The sequence below is a fragment of the Phalacrocorax carbo genome, chromosome 6, assembly GCF_963921805.1.
Source record: "Phalacrocorax carbo chromosome 6, bPhaCar2.1, whole genome shotgun sequence".
In the NCBI taxonomy this organism is placed as follows: Eukaryota; Metazoa; Chordata; class Aves; order Suliformes; family Phalacrocoracidae; genus Phalacrocorax; species Phalacrocorax carbo.
This window is the reverse complement of record NC_087518.1, coordinates 26,331,195-26,347,278: the sequence shown is the minus strand read 5'-3', so window position 1 is coordinate 26,347,278 and position 16,084 is coordinate 26,331,195. Positions and strand designations below refer to the sequence as shown.

At 36.2% G+C, this 16,084-nt stretch overlaps 1 protein-coding gene across 1 annotated transcript in view; it reads left to right on the top strand.

The window, feature by feature from the left end:
• Nucleotides 1-15,532, top strand: part of SYN2 (synapsin II) — a 204,067-nt gene extending 188,535 nt beyond the window's left edge. The window contains 3 exon segments of the mRNA XM_064454350.1: nucleotides 7,998-8,058; nucleotides 11,764-12,019; nucleotides 14,557-15,532. Of these exon segments, the coding sequence (XP_064310420.1) occupies nucleotides 7,998-8,058; nucleotides 11,764-12,019; nucleotides 14,557-14,692 (453 nt within the window). The 3' untranslated portion in view covers nucleotides 14,693-15,532.
• Nucleotides 15,533-16,084: the final 552 nt, after the last annotated feature.

Here is a 16,084-nt window from a genome sequence, read left to right as displayed (position 1 = left end):
AAGTAACAGGTAAATGGCTTGCTGGATATTTGCTAGTGATAAATGTCTACCTAAACGCCTTTGGTTGTTAGCTGTGAATGTATCCATTAAATGAGATGTATTAAATCAAAACACTAATAAGTGCTTATCTTTTTCAGCTTTTTTTAAATAATGTGCCAAGAACTAAACAAGTGTGCCTTTACAATGCCCTTGTTTAAACAAACCTGATGACGTTTAGACTGTATGAGAGAATACACTAAGGCTCAAATATTAAAGGTTTAGGATTATTTGGTCAAAATTTCTACTGACATCAACAGGAATTTGTCCAAATGAAATAAAAGCTTTCAGGATGTGGCCTGATTTTTTTTTTCATTTATTTCTGAATACTCTATATTGAATGCTTATCACCAGCTGTGTACCTGGCAAAATATTTGATCCCTGCAGACAAGCTGAGCAAAGCTTGGTAAGAGGAAGAGTTGTTCACAAAAGTACTGGTTAGAATAGAAGCCTAAAGGAAAAAGCCCCACAGGCAACCTGACAGAGTCAAGCTTCAGGACTGGGATGATTAGAATTACTTCAATTGTCTGTAGGATATAGTGCTATAGTCTTAGTGCTAATAATTTTATAATTCAGAAGGCAACAAAATGCTAGCTAAAACTGAAAAACATAACAAGTATTACTAGTTAATAGATACTTTTCCCCATTTATTTTAAACATAATAGCAATACTGTTCTCTTTTTGTCTTCATTTGCACAATAAAATCATGCTTTTGATAACTTTTTTTTATTACCTTCTGCCAGGTGATCTTCTGATCATTTACAATCTACCATTTGTATTGGCAGAAGCAGACACTATCTGAGAATTCTGCAACTGCACAGTAACTACCCTCAAGAACAAAGAAAACATTTAATTTTTAAGTGATTATGAGCCCACTACTATAGAGTAGCCTTTATAAATACTTAGTAGACTAGAGAGAAATAGCTCTCTTGACCCACAGGCATTTTTTGGAAGACTTCAAAAAATGTCCTCAATCCATTATAGAGCACAGACCAGCCTTTTCAAAATTAAAACAAGGAAAACAGTAATCCCATCGTTACAGAGCATACAATAGCTGCCATGTACACAAATAGAAAAGGAGAGTCTGAGATCTCTCTGTTTGTCTTAGTGCTATAATTACTATCCTATAACATCCTTTTGATTTTTTTATTTTATCTTATTTTTAATCTATTTTTACTCTCTGATTTTGTTTATTTAAGCTGAACCTAATCGAAATTTTTTTTTGAGACTTCTCTTTCGTCTCCTTTCCTTTCCCTCCATCTACTTTTTTTGTTACTATTTGAAAAGCAAAATGGGCTTTTTTTAAAAAAAAAAAGACTGGAGGAACAAATGGGACATAGCATCAGCCAGAGTCAAAGTCCCTGGGTTCAAGGGTCAAAACACTTTACAACTTCAAACAACAGCATAGGATTCTGACACTATCGAGCCCCAAGGGGTACCTTATCCTTTATGTATGTAGAGGTATCTATGTACACTGAGAAAGGCATAAGGAAGTTTAACTTTCCAGTAACTGGCAGTCTTCTAGATATGTTGTACCACTTTCACTTGCCTGTCATTTCTTACAGTTCTCTTTCTCCAGTACGAACATGCATGTGTATACATTTTAGCTGCAGCTGCTTTAGCACACAGGGGGAGCTCTCTCCTATCACATAGCCCACATTCCTTCCTTGTCTATGTGGAGCAGTTTTTTTGCTGGAAAGAACTGCCTGAAAGCTGCTGTGCAACTGCAGGCTTTTAATGTTCCCGTTTCAAAAACAAAAGTTGAAATCTGGCTTCTTTAAGCAAGAGCTGCAATAAAATAAGACTGCATCATTGTCCATTAGAATTACTGATTGGCTCTGGAAGGGGGCCATCTAGCTGCTTCTTAAGAAACTTTTTCCCTGATAAATTGACATCTTCCTTTTTTCTAGAAACCTCATCTTTTTTTGGGGGGGCGGGGCAGGACACATGACTATTTTTGTTCAGCAGAACATAGAAACATAGAAAATAGGACTCGAATGGACAGTGGGAGGTCACCAGTTTCAGTGTCCCAGGGGAAATACCAGAGTGTACCTTTAAACAGCAGTGAGTCCATACTAGGGTACTCATTTTTATGATTGTAAAAATATTCAAGAAGGAAACTATTCTCTAGGAAGTAATTTGTTATCTATCAATGGAAAACACTCTATAAAATCTAAGAATACTTTTTGATGTTTTTTAAAAAAAGCTTTTTCAGTGCATTTTGTAAGTACTATCCCAAGTGAAAATTAAGCTGTATAGCTTGTTTGCTCCACTTAGCAGTCATTTTGCTTGCCATTCAGAGGAAGATCTTACTGGGTTTTACAGAGGTAGTTTAGAAAGTTAGTTAAGCAATAACAATGCTCTAAATTTTTGAATTCTTTATCACAACTTCAACATGAAGAAACTCTAGGCTGCCATCAATATTGCTGAGAGTATCTTTTCCATACAGATTTCCTGAGTGGAGAAGGCAAGACTGAACACTGGTACTCAAAAAAACTGTAAAAAGCAGGAGCCAACTCTCCTCTAGCTGCCCTCTTTGCACTAGACAAAGTGAAGGTGGCTTCTTTTCAAGGTGTGCTTTACCACATCGCTCCATTATAACTGTAGCTAGGCCTGTCTCACTGCCTTTCTCAGTCCACAGGGAACAGATAATAAAACAAATAGCAGTAGTCTGTTCAGCACAACTGGCAACACAGCAAAGCAGATACATCACCTGTGCCAGATTCACCCAAAATAGGGTAAGGTCTGAACCAGCAACCATTAAGTGTCCCTGCCATACTCACCACACATTGAATGTGTAACACAGTAATTAACAAGGTGGTAAGGAGATTGTTATTTTTGGATGCTCAGTATCAGAAAGCCACTTCAAGGTCTTACTGCTTTGCTAAACTATACAACGTGCTTATTTCCAGCCCAGTTTTATTCAGTTTATACCCATTTCTTCTTGGTTTACATTGTCCTGTAGTCTAGCTTGTATCCTGCCTAGTTCTTCACCAGTACAATATATTTACAAAAAGAAATTGTACTGCGTTTAGGCCTTCATTTTGCTAAGCTAAGCAAGACATGTTCTTCGAAATGCTTTAGGTAGAGACTCTTTCATCTGCCTGGTCAGTATAATAGCACTTTTCTGCACCTAATCGTCTTATATTCATCTTTCTTGAGCAGCCGTGATGTAAATGATACACAGCATCACGCCTAACACCTACGGGAATTACTTCACTGAATGTGTGATTTTAGTTTTTTCACTGCACAAATCTTTCCCATTAGATTTCAGTTAGTAAGCTCTGCATTTCTGACAGATGTATGTTATTAGACCATAAAAATTACTTTGGACATCACATTTAAGTTGTTGGGGTTTTTGGTTTAGTTGTTTGGTTTTATTTTTTACTTTGCTCATCAATGTCATTCTTTGTTTAGGATATTTTGGTCCTGTAGTCTTCCAGCTCTGTACCATCTACAGCTTTTAGTAGCACACACCTACCTTTTTATACCAGCTTCATTAATGAAAATGCTACTTGAGTTCCACATCCCAGTTATATCCTTCCCATTAGTTTTTCTTCAATAACTGCCTATCTTCTCAGTAGCTACTTCCTTACCCACAATGTAATTCCTATAGTATTAGTGCTTAACCTTCTCCAGTGTAACTTGTACATTTCCAATTGTTAGAGATATCTGGTACAGAATTCTGTATTTCGTGAGTTATCTGCTTTTGATTCCTGAGATGAATAATATCTGGTCTGACCAGTATGAGCCCAGGAAGATATTTGCTTTTTACCTCCACCTCATTTTTAGCTTTTATACCACCTGCCATCTTGCCCTTGCTCCTATATTTCTCATAATCTAGGACACTTCAAACATTCACTTACTATTGACACCCTACTTACATCATCTAAACTACCTCTCTGTTTAGCAATCACATTTTTATTTAGTTTTCCTGTTACTTGTTTTACAATTTATTCTTGTTTCCTTTATGAAATCTAACTCAGCTCATATTTTAGCAATTCTCAATTGATCCCTCTATTTCTTGACCTGAAAAACATGGCTTTCCCTTCAAATAATGGAATACCTATGAAAAGCTTCTATCATTGCATTACAAAGAAAACCAAATTAAACCCAAAAACAACTATATGTGCTCCAACTATAGTTCACAAAATCTTCAAACTCAGCCAAATCAAAATCAATTTTTGCTGGGACTCAGTTTAGTATCTCTTTTGCCCAAGGGCTATTTCCCTGCCAAGTTGCTGCTTTTGCTCCCACCCATTTCAACATTCTTCAGACTATTCAAAATTCAAGTATATATGAAACCAGTCTGCATTTATATAAATATACAAGGTAGAAAAAGAAGTAATACCACTGATCAAATTCTAATACAACATGCTTTGAGGAACAAACAGTTCTTTCCTCCAGTTCTACCCCTAAAATTTGAAGGAGGCTGTTTCAGGTAAGTATGGAAAGGAAGGAAGTGCTACAGAGACATCTATCTCCTAGGCAAGTAGTGGGTTTTCTGCTCTGGCTATAATTAACTTAGCCAATGTTCTTAAAGGCCATTATGCAACCAAAGCATCGATTGTTGTACCCAGAGTTGAGAAATCACTATAGTGTACTTGCAGCATTCATGTGGCTTAGAGGTTTCCACAAGTAAAGTTATATTTTTTTACAACAGCTATATAAACAGTAGAATCCCCGTTGAAAAGGAGAGTCTATAAGCAGTTCTATATAATGTTACTATCAACATCAGCAATCCCTTCTCTATGGGGAATTTGGATGTAATGTGAATGTTGTGTTCCATAAAATGAAAACCAAAAGGGCTCCTTACAACAGCAGTTACCACACCTCACTTAGGTAATCCTAAGCCATAGTGAGCACTGTAGTTTCTAGCTTCTGTACTATTGATTTTGCTCTTTAGCCCTGAGCATCCAAATAAGGATCTGTTCAGTGTCATTTTCCGTGATATATTATGCATTCTAATCCTTGATTCCTGCAATGGATGAGCAAAGCAAAAGGCAAGTTTGTAGATCAGAACTGCAGTAGAGGAAAACATGTTTGTACTAAAAGAAAGTGGTAGGAGGGTGAACTTCTAGGCTGGGCAACAAAGGAAAAAAGAAAAAAAACACAAGGGGTGAATACATCTGCAGGACAGGTCTAGTCCAGCATCTCTGTTCAGAGAGATTGTGTTGCCTATAAGGAGTTAGCAGCTCTTACAATTACATTGGCACACCACCTTGGAGAGGTGATTTGCCAACAACTGGTGTTTTAGAAGAAGCCTGAATTTTATTAAAGGCCTTGGCTCAGGACAGCAAACAAGACTGGTTCAAAGCCTGTCTTTAATATCAAGTATCAAGGTTTCTGACTGTCTGAAAGAAAGACTCTTGAAAAGGACTGGATTACTACAAACCATTGAAAAACCATGAGTAAGATGTCTCAATTAGGAATGTAATGCTAATTAGTCTTTTTTGGGTCAGCCTGGGTGGGTTGGCTCATTAGCAAAAGTAATATACCCATGTGATTGGCCTGGAGTGTGGGTGAGGTTCCTGGAAGCACCAGGTGATATCTGGTGAAAAAAAAGGATGTGTGGGTGGTAAAATCAGGACAGCTGCAGTCAGTGACTAGAGAGGGTGAAATGCATCTTCAACAAAAAATGCACAAAGGCTCTAAACTTTCAGAACAGTTGAGATGAGAATTAGCAAGCTTCTATAAGGTTTATTGATTAATTTCTTTGTAAGATGGAGAGATATGCAGATTGCGTAAGTACTGATGTTGTCACATCAAATCAGTTAGGTGGTGTGTGTGATAAAACCGAAGACCATTTCAGTGCAAGAACAAATGGTAGATTTGCTTCATCCTCAAGGCCTGGAGGAAACAGGGCCCTGCAGATGTTGTTTTAACTTTAAAGTAGATGTGAATTTAAATTGCCAGCCTGTGTTTTCAGTTCCTAAATAAAAGATGAGTTTTACCTACATAATCTTTTACTTTTGTTTTAGTAGAAAAATGGCAGTGCTCATATCCTCCCTTAGTCACCCTCTGCCACTGCAGAGAACCATATAGATTGGTTTATGGCCCTTTGTAAGGCTAGGAAGTCTATCACACGGTAATCATACTAAAGTTCCTTATAAAATATTATGCATGCTTTCTAACAAAAGTCACATGATCTGTTTAGTCCTCCAGAAAGAAACTCTTGGAGGTTCTCAAGCTCAAGCACCTATACTTTCCCTTTAAGGGCACACTCCATGTGTCACACTACAAAGGAAACACAGGCTCTCTCTGTAATCCAGAGCGACCAAATGCCCTGAAGGCGTGCAGAGGAAGGTGCCAGGTGCATCAGAACAATGCTACTAGAATATGAAGGGAGTTAGCTCCTCTAGGGCAACTTTTCAAGGTTTCCACTCTGAGCTAATTTCTCCAGTATCCAAGGAATTACTGATGTAAATGCATATTGTTTCAGTGAGCTCCAATGCATTATACAGAGTGGATACCACAAATACTTCATACTACTGAAACATGCATAGAATAGAATGTCAACTTTTACATGTGGTTCAAAAAATTAGAGGGAGAGAAACAAAACAGAAGACTTTAACCCACACTAAAGCTTTTCAAAATTTTCTGATGGCTGTCTCTTTCCCTATGAAATTCTCTTCTTTTCTGTTTATCCTCATCGTTACAATGAAGCTCACCAAGAACTATGTAACTGGATCAGTTAGTGCAAGGATCAGGTTTTCCCTCATTCATTTGGTACATATTATTTTTACTCCTCATTTGGTCTTCTGAAGGTTGGTAACTCTGAATAATAGAGTTTTGGGCCTGTCCTATGTCCTTTTATTTATGTAGCTAAAGCAGACAGCGATTTGCAACAGCTGCACATGATAGAGTGTTGTTTTGTAATATTTAAAAAGCGTAACTTCTAGATTGCTGTGCAGGAATTCACATCACTATGAATAAGATTTATTTCTGCAGTTCTAAGATCAAATACAAATCTGTCAAAAAAAAACAGTAAACTTTGCAAGAAACATGTTTAATTAATTTTACATTTACTATTTAATACATTCTGGGATTTTTTCCCTCTTGACAGATGGCAATTTAATTTCTGTATCCTTAAAAAAACCCAAGCTATTATGTCCAATGATTTAACATATTTCAGTTTTCAAAATATTAGAGACAGGCCTAAGACAAAGTTTGGATTCAAATGCTAATGTTCCCAGAGGGTGTTCTGCTCCAGGGTTTTGGTTCAGGCCCATCTTTTCCTCTCGACAAGTATACATTTGAAAAGGATACTGCCAAATAAATCTCCTGTTTTGAAAAGTTAAGTATTACATGTGTTTCTAATAACATGTCAGATGGAGTAGCATGAAGTAATTTCAATTATTTTTATTATTTGTCTGTGGTTTTTGCTTCCTTCTTTCATTTTGCTTAGCAAAACAGCTAACCTAGAGTAGTCCATCTCCCTTCCCATTTACATTCAGCGAATCAAAGTGAAACTACCACTAGCAAAAACTCCTGCTGTGCTAGTGCTTCCAGATAAAAGTGAATGTAATTAAAAATAAATCATTTCTTAAATTACACAAAGGTATCTCTTGAAGTCCATTTTCTATTCAGTCTATCCTAAAAAAGAGAACAGAAGCAATGAGATACAGAAAAGTCATTCAAGGTGCTAGGAACTGAAGGCGACAGACCATGCACAAATAGAGGTAAGATTTGAGAAGGCACTCCTTATGTCACGATCACATGCTGCAAAGGGAAAATAATAATTAAAAAAAAAAAAACCTCAGCTGTGCATTAGTCTGGGATTCATATATCATGTCAGACAGTAACTAAATTAGAAAATGGTGTATGGAATAAATTAAAAGTATATGTTCATCCCCAACCAATAAAGAGATTTCTAATGAAAATAAAGACAAATTAGTGGAAAATTGGAACTAAGCTACTCTAATTTTTTTTTCTCTTCTGTTTCCAAATGTATTTTCCAGAGTGGATCACTAAAGGAGCCGGAGCCAAACAAAATCCCACCTCAGCGACCACCACCTCAAGGTTGTTTACAGTACATTCTCGACTGTAATGGCGTTGCAGTAGGACCAAAACAAGTCCAGGCTACTTAGATAATTGAGACTAAAAGCAAGGGTTAAAGCAAAAATGAAAAACAAAAAGAAACAAACACACAATCTTAAAAGCAAACACACCAGTTTTGTTCAATTTTCGCATTGTTTCAGTGCTGACCTGGACTGTGTTTTTTCTATGCAGTGTCAACTCTACTGTCTGGTTGTTTACTTGTTCCTGTCTGTGCGTGTAACGCTTACCTACCTTTCTCTGTAAAATTTGTGATTTCAGGGCTGTTGTCAACAGTGTACAAAGAATGTGCCTCTTTAGAGCCCAGTGCAACTGTACATTATGGATGGTTAGACAGTATTTTTTGAGTATTATATATCATTAAGTAAAATACCACCAAGGTTCAAATCTAAATACATTTGCTTACTCTGTGAGTGTGTGCACACTGTACTCATAGCCTTTATTTTTTTGTGCGTGTGCATGACTAATAGGTAGGTGATGCAGATATATTTTTAAAAGTCTAGATAAGAATTTGCTAGTAAGGCTTTTTATTTATAATTTTATAAAGTTTATTAACTTTTGAGTTTTAATTATACGCAAGTGGAAGTCTAATATTTCAGTGACTCCATAAGATACAGTTCTTCCCAAGGAATATTTAATATATCTTCTATTTTACATACTGGTATTCATATTTTTAGTAATTCTGCATTAAATTATTAGCTACAAAGCTATGTAAATGGGCCACCTATGTGCAATATCTCAGTGAGTGAGTATTTAATGTATCCTATTTCAGTTAAGTAGTACCTTTTGTTGTCATTCTGAATTAGTAATCTATAGAGATTTTTAATGAAAACTAATGCAAATACTTTCAAAAATCTTATACTTACAGAAGAGTTAAATCCCAGGTCATTTGGTGAGGAGTACCTCAAGGACTGTTAAACTTTTTGTGAGATCTCATTTTTTTCAAATACTGAGATGTTAGGAGACAGTAGACCAAGGGACCTTTAACTAGCTAGGGATCTCGCCCTTTGATTAGAATGCGAGGTAAAAATGTCAGCAGTTTTCTTCACCAACTCAGGTCTAGTATTTTAAACCTAGAAGTATCCAGACAGCTATAAAGAAAATTCTGTCCCAGTGTTATCCACATAAATAGGGTTTATAATTACCACTTGAAATCACATGTGCAAAAAGACATGAGATGCCTGACAACTGCTAGATTTACTGTAGGTAAATTATTTGTGATTTTTGCATAACCAATTTATAATGTAGTATGATGAGAAATACACAGGCAGGCAGTTAATCTGTTGTGAGAAATCTAGCCTAGAATCACAAGCTACAGACAGCTAGCATACCAGAAAGCTTAGTTGCAAGTGAGCCACAAAACTATAATTTTAATCTCAAATGTGTACAAAGATGAGTAGTGGCCATTAGTTTAGTGCAAACAGTTTTGTTTAAAGGGAAAACAGCCTTATGTTCTGCTTTTGTTTTCCCTACAAACACTGGAAAAAATTATCAGTGAGAATCATCATTCTTAGTGTTTCTTTTATTTGTACAAGCTGGCTGGTAAGATGAGACTTAAGGTATGCATTATTAGCTATTTAAATGTTTGTGGTAAGTGCTACTGTTTACTACCTATCAGTAAATTACATGGATATTTTGCTTTAGTGATCAGCATTTGTCTGGGTCAGTGATCATTCCAACAATGGCATTGGCTATTTTGTTCTATATTAAGAAAATTCCACTTAGAATCAGGTTCACAAATCCTTACCTCCAGACACCATAAAAGTGAATAAACCATACTGCCCTGGGGTGAAGAAATGAATCTGATGGTTGATTTTATTTAAAGTAGTTGGTATTTTTTTGCATGTAGTAGTACAAGTATTCGCAAGTGCTTTTCACACGACATTCGTGAGTTGCGTGTGCAAAGAAGAGATGGGTGTTTCAGATAGGATTTCAGCTTGTTGACTGTAAAGGATTTACAAGGGCACACACTATTACTACATACCACAGACAAGAAGCAAGCCAAAATGTCTCTCTGCATGTAAGCATGCTTAGGTGCAATATTGTGGGTAACAGGGAACAGATGTTTTACAGTGTAGGCTTAATGTTCAGTTTTGTTGAGTTATTTTTGGTAAAAGTTTCTTTCATGATTGTTGCCTTTTGTACAACCCAGCTGCAAGAAAGTGAGCAAATGCTGGAAGTGTGACAGCAGTATATCTTTTATGTGAAATATCTTGTACAGCTTAATGTGCAATAAAAGAAAGTTATATCTGTCTTCAGTGTAAAGTTTCTGGCATTCAAGCCTGTATGTACAAGTGGGGGAGAGAAACCTTTCTGGTTTTCAATATTGAGTGAAAGGAGACTAATAAGAAAACGATCCTTATTAAGATGTTGCAAGACCATGTTATCACCTTCAAATATTTCCTACAAAAGTGTTTCAAATTAATAAACAATGAAGGCACATTCCTTAATATACAGTACGTGCTATTTATCTTTCTACACCACAACACACGGCTGCAACTGTATTAAAACTTACTGAAGCATTAGTACATGCTGTTCTCAGACACATACACTGGAATCTCATATAGTAAGTAGAAAGCTAACTTTAATAGCAATTAAAAAAAAATCTTGTGTTGCAACAGTACTTCCAGATATGAAGGTTTTCTTTTAGAGACCTGAATAGATTAAGATTAAATATCTGTGCAAGACTAAAAATTCCCAAGTGTTCAGAACATCTAGATCCATTGTGTTCTATAATATTTATTGTTCAGCAAAGCTCTTACCCTGACTGAAACATTATACAAACAAATCACTCAGTTTCATTCTGTCCTTTCTTCCCTTTAACTCAGATGTCCTGTGTGCCTTGTCACATGCAAGAAAAAGATTCAGTTATAACAACTATCAGCCCAGAAAACCACATTCAGACATGAGATAAAAGCAGCATGTCCACTGATACCTGACACAGCACTATTACAGTCAGAAAGCAGAAAAAAGCCCCACCCTATATGATGATGTAGCATCTTTCAGCCATGGATTTCACAACTTAAGTCTCTATTACACGTTATAGTTTCATGCTTGATACAGTATTTTGCCAGTATGCTTCCTTCTCAGTGGAAAGATCTTGGTGAAGAATTGGTAATGACTTTCTTACAGTTTTTGTAATGTTCCTGACATATTTCACTAAGGGGTTAAATAAGGTATCAAAAGACTTTAAATTAGCCAGAAAATTTCAGTATAAAGTTGTTTTACTGCTATAAGAGTAAATCTAAGAGAAATATTACAGAAATAATTTTAAAACTTTGGAGGAACATATCTGCAATAACTACACAGAAAATAGCTGTATTGCTGAAATAGATATTACTGGTATATTCAGTTATCTCGCAGCCTCTCCTTGAGCTGGGCCAAAATTATACTGGGTGTAACTCCACTGATTTGATTTGAAGTGAGTACCGCTATTGCTGGGATAAACTTGGTACTTCTTAGCAATTTTAAGGATGAATCATAGGGACTCCAAGCAAGTTACTAATGTACCAACTGTGATTAGTAGTATTGACTACATGAAACTGCAGTCCATATGAATAGAATTTTGCCTCAAAAGTAGAATTAGTCACATTAAAGTGTTGGATATGAAATCTAATAAGAATTTTTTGATACTATAACATTATGAAGTTTTTCTTGTACTGAACCTAGGGGGCCCAGTGCAACCCCAAGGAATGCAATCACAAAGCCAGGAGCCATTGCAGCCACAGCGCATGTACCCCCCTGGGCAGTCAGCAAAGCCCTCAACTTCCCAGCCACAGCGTCCACCTGGACCTACAACTCAGCAACCGCGTCCCCAGGCTCAAGGTCCTTCCAGCACCAGATTATCAAAGGAAGCAGAGCCACAGCCGCAGCCACAGCCACAGCCAGCTCCACAACAGAAGCCTCAGTCTCATCCACAACTTAAGTAAGATTTGCATTATCCATTTTCTTTTCTCCTCATTAACACAGATTTTGTTGTCATAACTGTAATTTAAGAGTTGGTCTAATAATCAGAAATAAATGTACACATGTTCACAAGTCTAAAATGAGGTTAAAACATTTCAGGAACATTATTCTGTTTATGATTAGTAAGACAGTATCATTAGCTATATCCTAAGCACTACACAAAATTTCATTTATTAGTTGTGCAATTTCTGCCCCAGCTAGGTCTCAAAATTCATCATCATTCTCGTATTTGTTTTCTGCTTTTTATGTCACTGACTCATGATCTGGGTGTGCTTTAAGCCTGCACAGAAAAGAGGAAGTCTTAATCTATTTAAACTTTTAACCTTGCAGTCGCTCAGACAACAGATTCCAGTTTCGAAAGGCCTATCTCAGAAACAATCCAAATGAACACGCTAGACAGTGGCTGCCAAACTGTGTTTCTTTACGGTTGCACTTCATTCATGGTTATACAGTGCAAGCAATTCACACAGGCCCTTTCCAGAGAAGGCTGCAGGTCTCGCACAGAAACTGCCTGTAGTTACCTCACTACTGGAAGATGCCTTCATGCACAGCATGCGGTTGTTGCTATATCTGGCCATGTGCTACAGTAAAGAATACGGAGAGGATCTGTAGCTATGTCCCCTCACACAGTTTAAACCCAGTGAACAGAAAATATGGGGAAGGTATTAGCAATGATTTGGTGTTTTTCAACATAGCAATCCTGACCCACACTATTGCTGGTAGAGCCACAGACACAACCTACTTATTCTGGTAAGTACAAAGACGGGCATATAGTCTTTGTTTTATCTAAGTAACACTGATCCCCTTTTCCTACCCACTCATATGCTAATACGAGTGTGAACTAATTCTGAGTCCTCACTGAGTGCAATTCAGTGGAAAAGATGTGTTAGGTGACAATATGCAAAGTTAACAATATTTTCCTTGCCTCCCTAGGACAGTGTATTTCTTTGTTCTGTTTTATAATCATAAAACTCAAATTAGTTCATCCATTATTTAAGTATATGTAGAGAATAGGGAGGTCAATTTTCTTAAGTGGGGTGGAAACTAGTTTATAGTTTGAAGCTTAACTTGTGAACTTCTGACATTTAAGAAAAACAGTTAAGAACAGGTACAGAGAACTGTACCACATACTGTTTCCCAGCTTTCTCCCTTTCCTTTAGTTCCTTGCTCAAATCTAGATTCATTTTTCTCTTCTTCAAATGGAAGAGAACAGTCTCTATTTAAAATAAAATAAAACGGGGGAAATTAAAGTTATTAAGAAGCAAGCCATAATAAGAGTAGTTTTTCTAACTTTCAAGAAGCAGTTTTAGGTCTACACCAAGACTCAGATCTCCTGCCTGTAGGATTAACTCTGTCCATTTGCATGTGTACGCTTTGTATTCACCCACATGCTGTTGCCTAACCTGTATGTACATGTTATTAATCTCTGAATAAATATTTAATTAGGCTACTTATTGTGTTACTAATCAAGTCAAGTGCTGCTTCCCACCCTCCCTCTTTCAGTGAGTACAAACAAACATTTATCAGTCTATTCTCATTAACACAAGTATAATTTATGAAAAACCTAAAACGCCTGTAGCACTGTTTGCTGTACATTATGAGTTTAGAGGTAGAGAAGCTGCAAACCATGAAAAGTATAAGACAATCTGAATAAGAAAAGTGTTTCAGTTTTACCATAGCCAAAACTGAGATCCTGTTATTGTACTGAGATAAAAATGAAATCAGTTAACTAGTTTTACTAATGCATGGGTATCTTTGTAAAACTCATTAATGTTTTCTTTTTAAATTCAAGCCTACTTTTTAAATATTATTTTATCTGACAAGTCATGAGTTAAAGTTTAAAACTTCAGACATTTTCCTTCTTGTATGTTATTTTATTCATGCTTACAGAGACCTATACCATAGTTACATGATAGCACTAAAAACAGAATAGCATTGCTAGACTAACTGCTTATAGACAGGAAAACTTATGTCTGATTTGGGGATTTTTTAAAAGATATAAAGTGTCATTAAGGATCAAATGTCAGAGAGAGAGAGAGAGAGAGAGAGAGCAAGCACATTACAACTTTAGGATTCATTCTTCAAACCCTTGCCAATATACCTAATTTTTCTTTGTGCATAACACAATTACTAATCACCCTGTTCTGGGTGGTAATTTGGATTTAGCAGGCAGGCCCACTTTTTCCTCAAATTCTAATTTACATCATCCAATTTAGTGGAATGCAATGTTTCAGATTTGTAAAAACCCAATGTGTTCTCTAAAGAAAAGGATTAACCTACTTCCCAAATCTAAGTACAGGAGGAATGCGCTGTATTGCAGCAGCTCTGTATGCTATATGTAACTATATTGCTTGTGTTGAATGTCCATTTTGTTCACATGCAAACTGTCTACATCTCATGGACATTTTTCTTTTTCTCATATTTTATACAGCTTATATGTGGATGGAAGCTGGTAGACAATATGACCATACAAAACATTGCATTTTTGTCTTGCAGCAAGTCGCAGTCTTTGACAAATGCCTTCAGTTTCACAGAATCATCCTTCTTCCGATCATCTGTGAATGAAGATGAAGCAAAAGCTGAAACTATTCGAAACTTGAGGAAATCCTTTGCTAGTCTTTTTTCTGATTAGCCAGCTTCATCTAAATGCATCTAGCATATAGTCTAAAAACTACGTGAATGTTACATAGGTTTTGTTTCCCCTGTGACAGTACCCTTCTCTACTGTGCTAACTGTTGTATTAAGCAATATGTTAAAGTTACAAAAAAAAAAAAAAACCAAAAAAAAAAACCCACACAACAGGAGGACTTTGATGAGATACCATTCAGGAACATGTATAAAAAGCTATAAAGAAGGAAGGGTTCTATTAGTAACACAGAATGCCAAATTTGAAGGTCCTTATCCATTGTAATATTGTGGCCTTACTGTGACTGAACTATATAATCCTATTTGAGACTCCTTTGTAGAATTGTGTTAATAAAGCATTGCGTTATGGGTTTCTCCTTGCTTTACCCATTTCCAGTGCATTGCAATGCATGTGTATTTTGTGTGTAAATGTTCTGTACTGCAAAGGTATGGTCTTGACTTGTTCCTGCCTCCCAAATTTAGGAGGCGATTCACACTGACATTCTTGTCAAGCCACAAAAATAATGTGAGAAATTGAAGCAGTTTCTTCCTCCATATACAATCTTTCCATCAGCTGGCTGTAGACTTCTGATGTATTGCTGAGAGTCACCAGTACACTAACTTAATGTCATAAATAGAGTGTATATGTACTACTGTATCTCCATATGTCTCTTTAAATTTATTTCCAAACTGTAACCATAACTGGGTTTAGTTGCAAAGAATATGCATGATGTTACCCTTATTTTTGTGAACACCTTCTAATAAATGTAAAGTCCCATGCCTGATTTAAAAAAAATTGTCTTCTACAAAGCTTGTTTCAACATCAATATATATTGTCTATTTTTGACTGATGCCAAAAGGGTAGCTTTATGATTATAAAATTTTTGGACACAAACCACAACTGTAAGAAAATAAACTATCACAAATAATTCCCTTCTTGAATCAACATCATAAAAAATTATAAATTCTATGTATTTTAAAAATATTTAACTTGCAAAAACAGAATTGATCTCAGACTTTGAGCTGATAGCATTTTATTTTTAAATTATCTAAATCAGACTGAAGTTCATTAGTAATCTCTAGACTATCCATTTCCATGTGATTATCATGTCATCCTGCCTATCATGACTTACATGTAGCAGTATTCCTTGCCAGGGAACAGTGGTAACACAGGAAGCAAGAAAAAGAAAAACAAACCTGAAATATTAGCATATCTGAGGGAGAAAATGAGCAACACAACATTCACTTAAAAACCCTGTGCTATTTGTATCAGTTTGTAGAGACACATCTACTTGCCTCAGAAATTTCACTTCCTCCAGATCTGATAGTTTATGAAGTGTAGGTAAATCACGATCACCATTTGATGACATCATAAGTCCTTTCAGCAGTTTTGGATTCC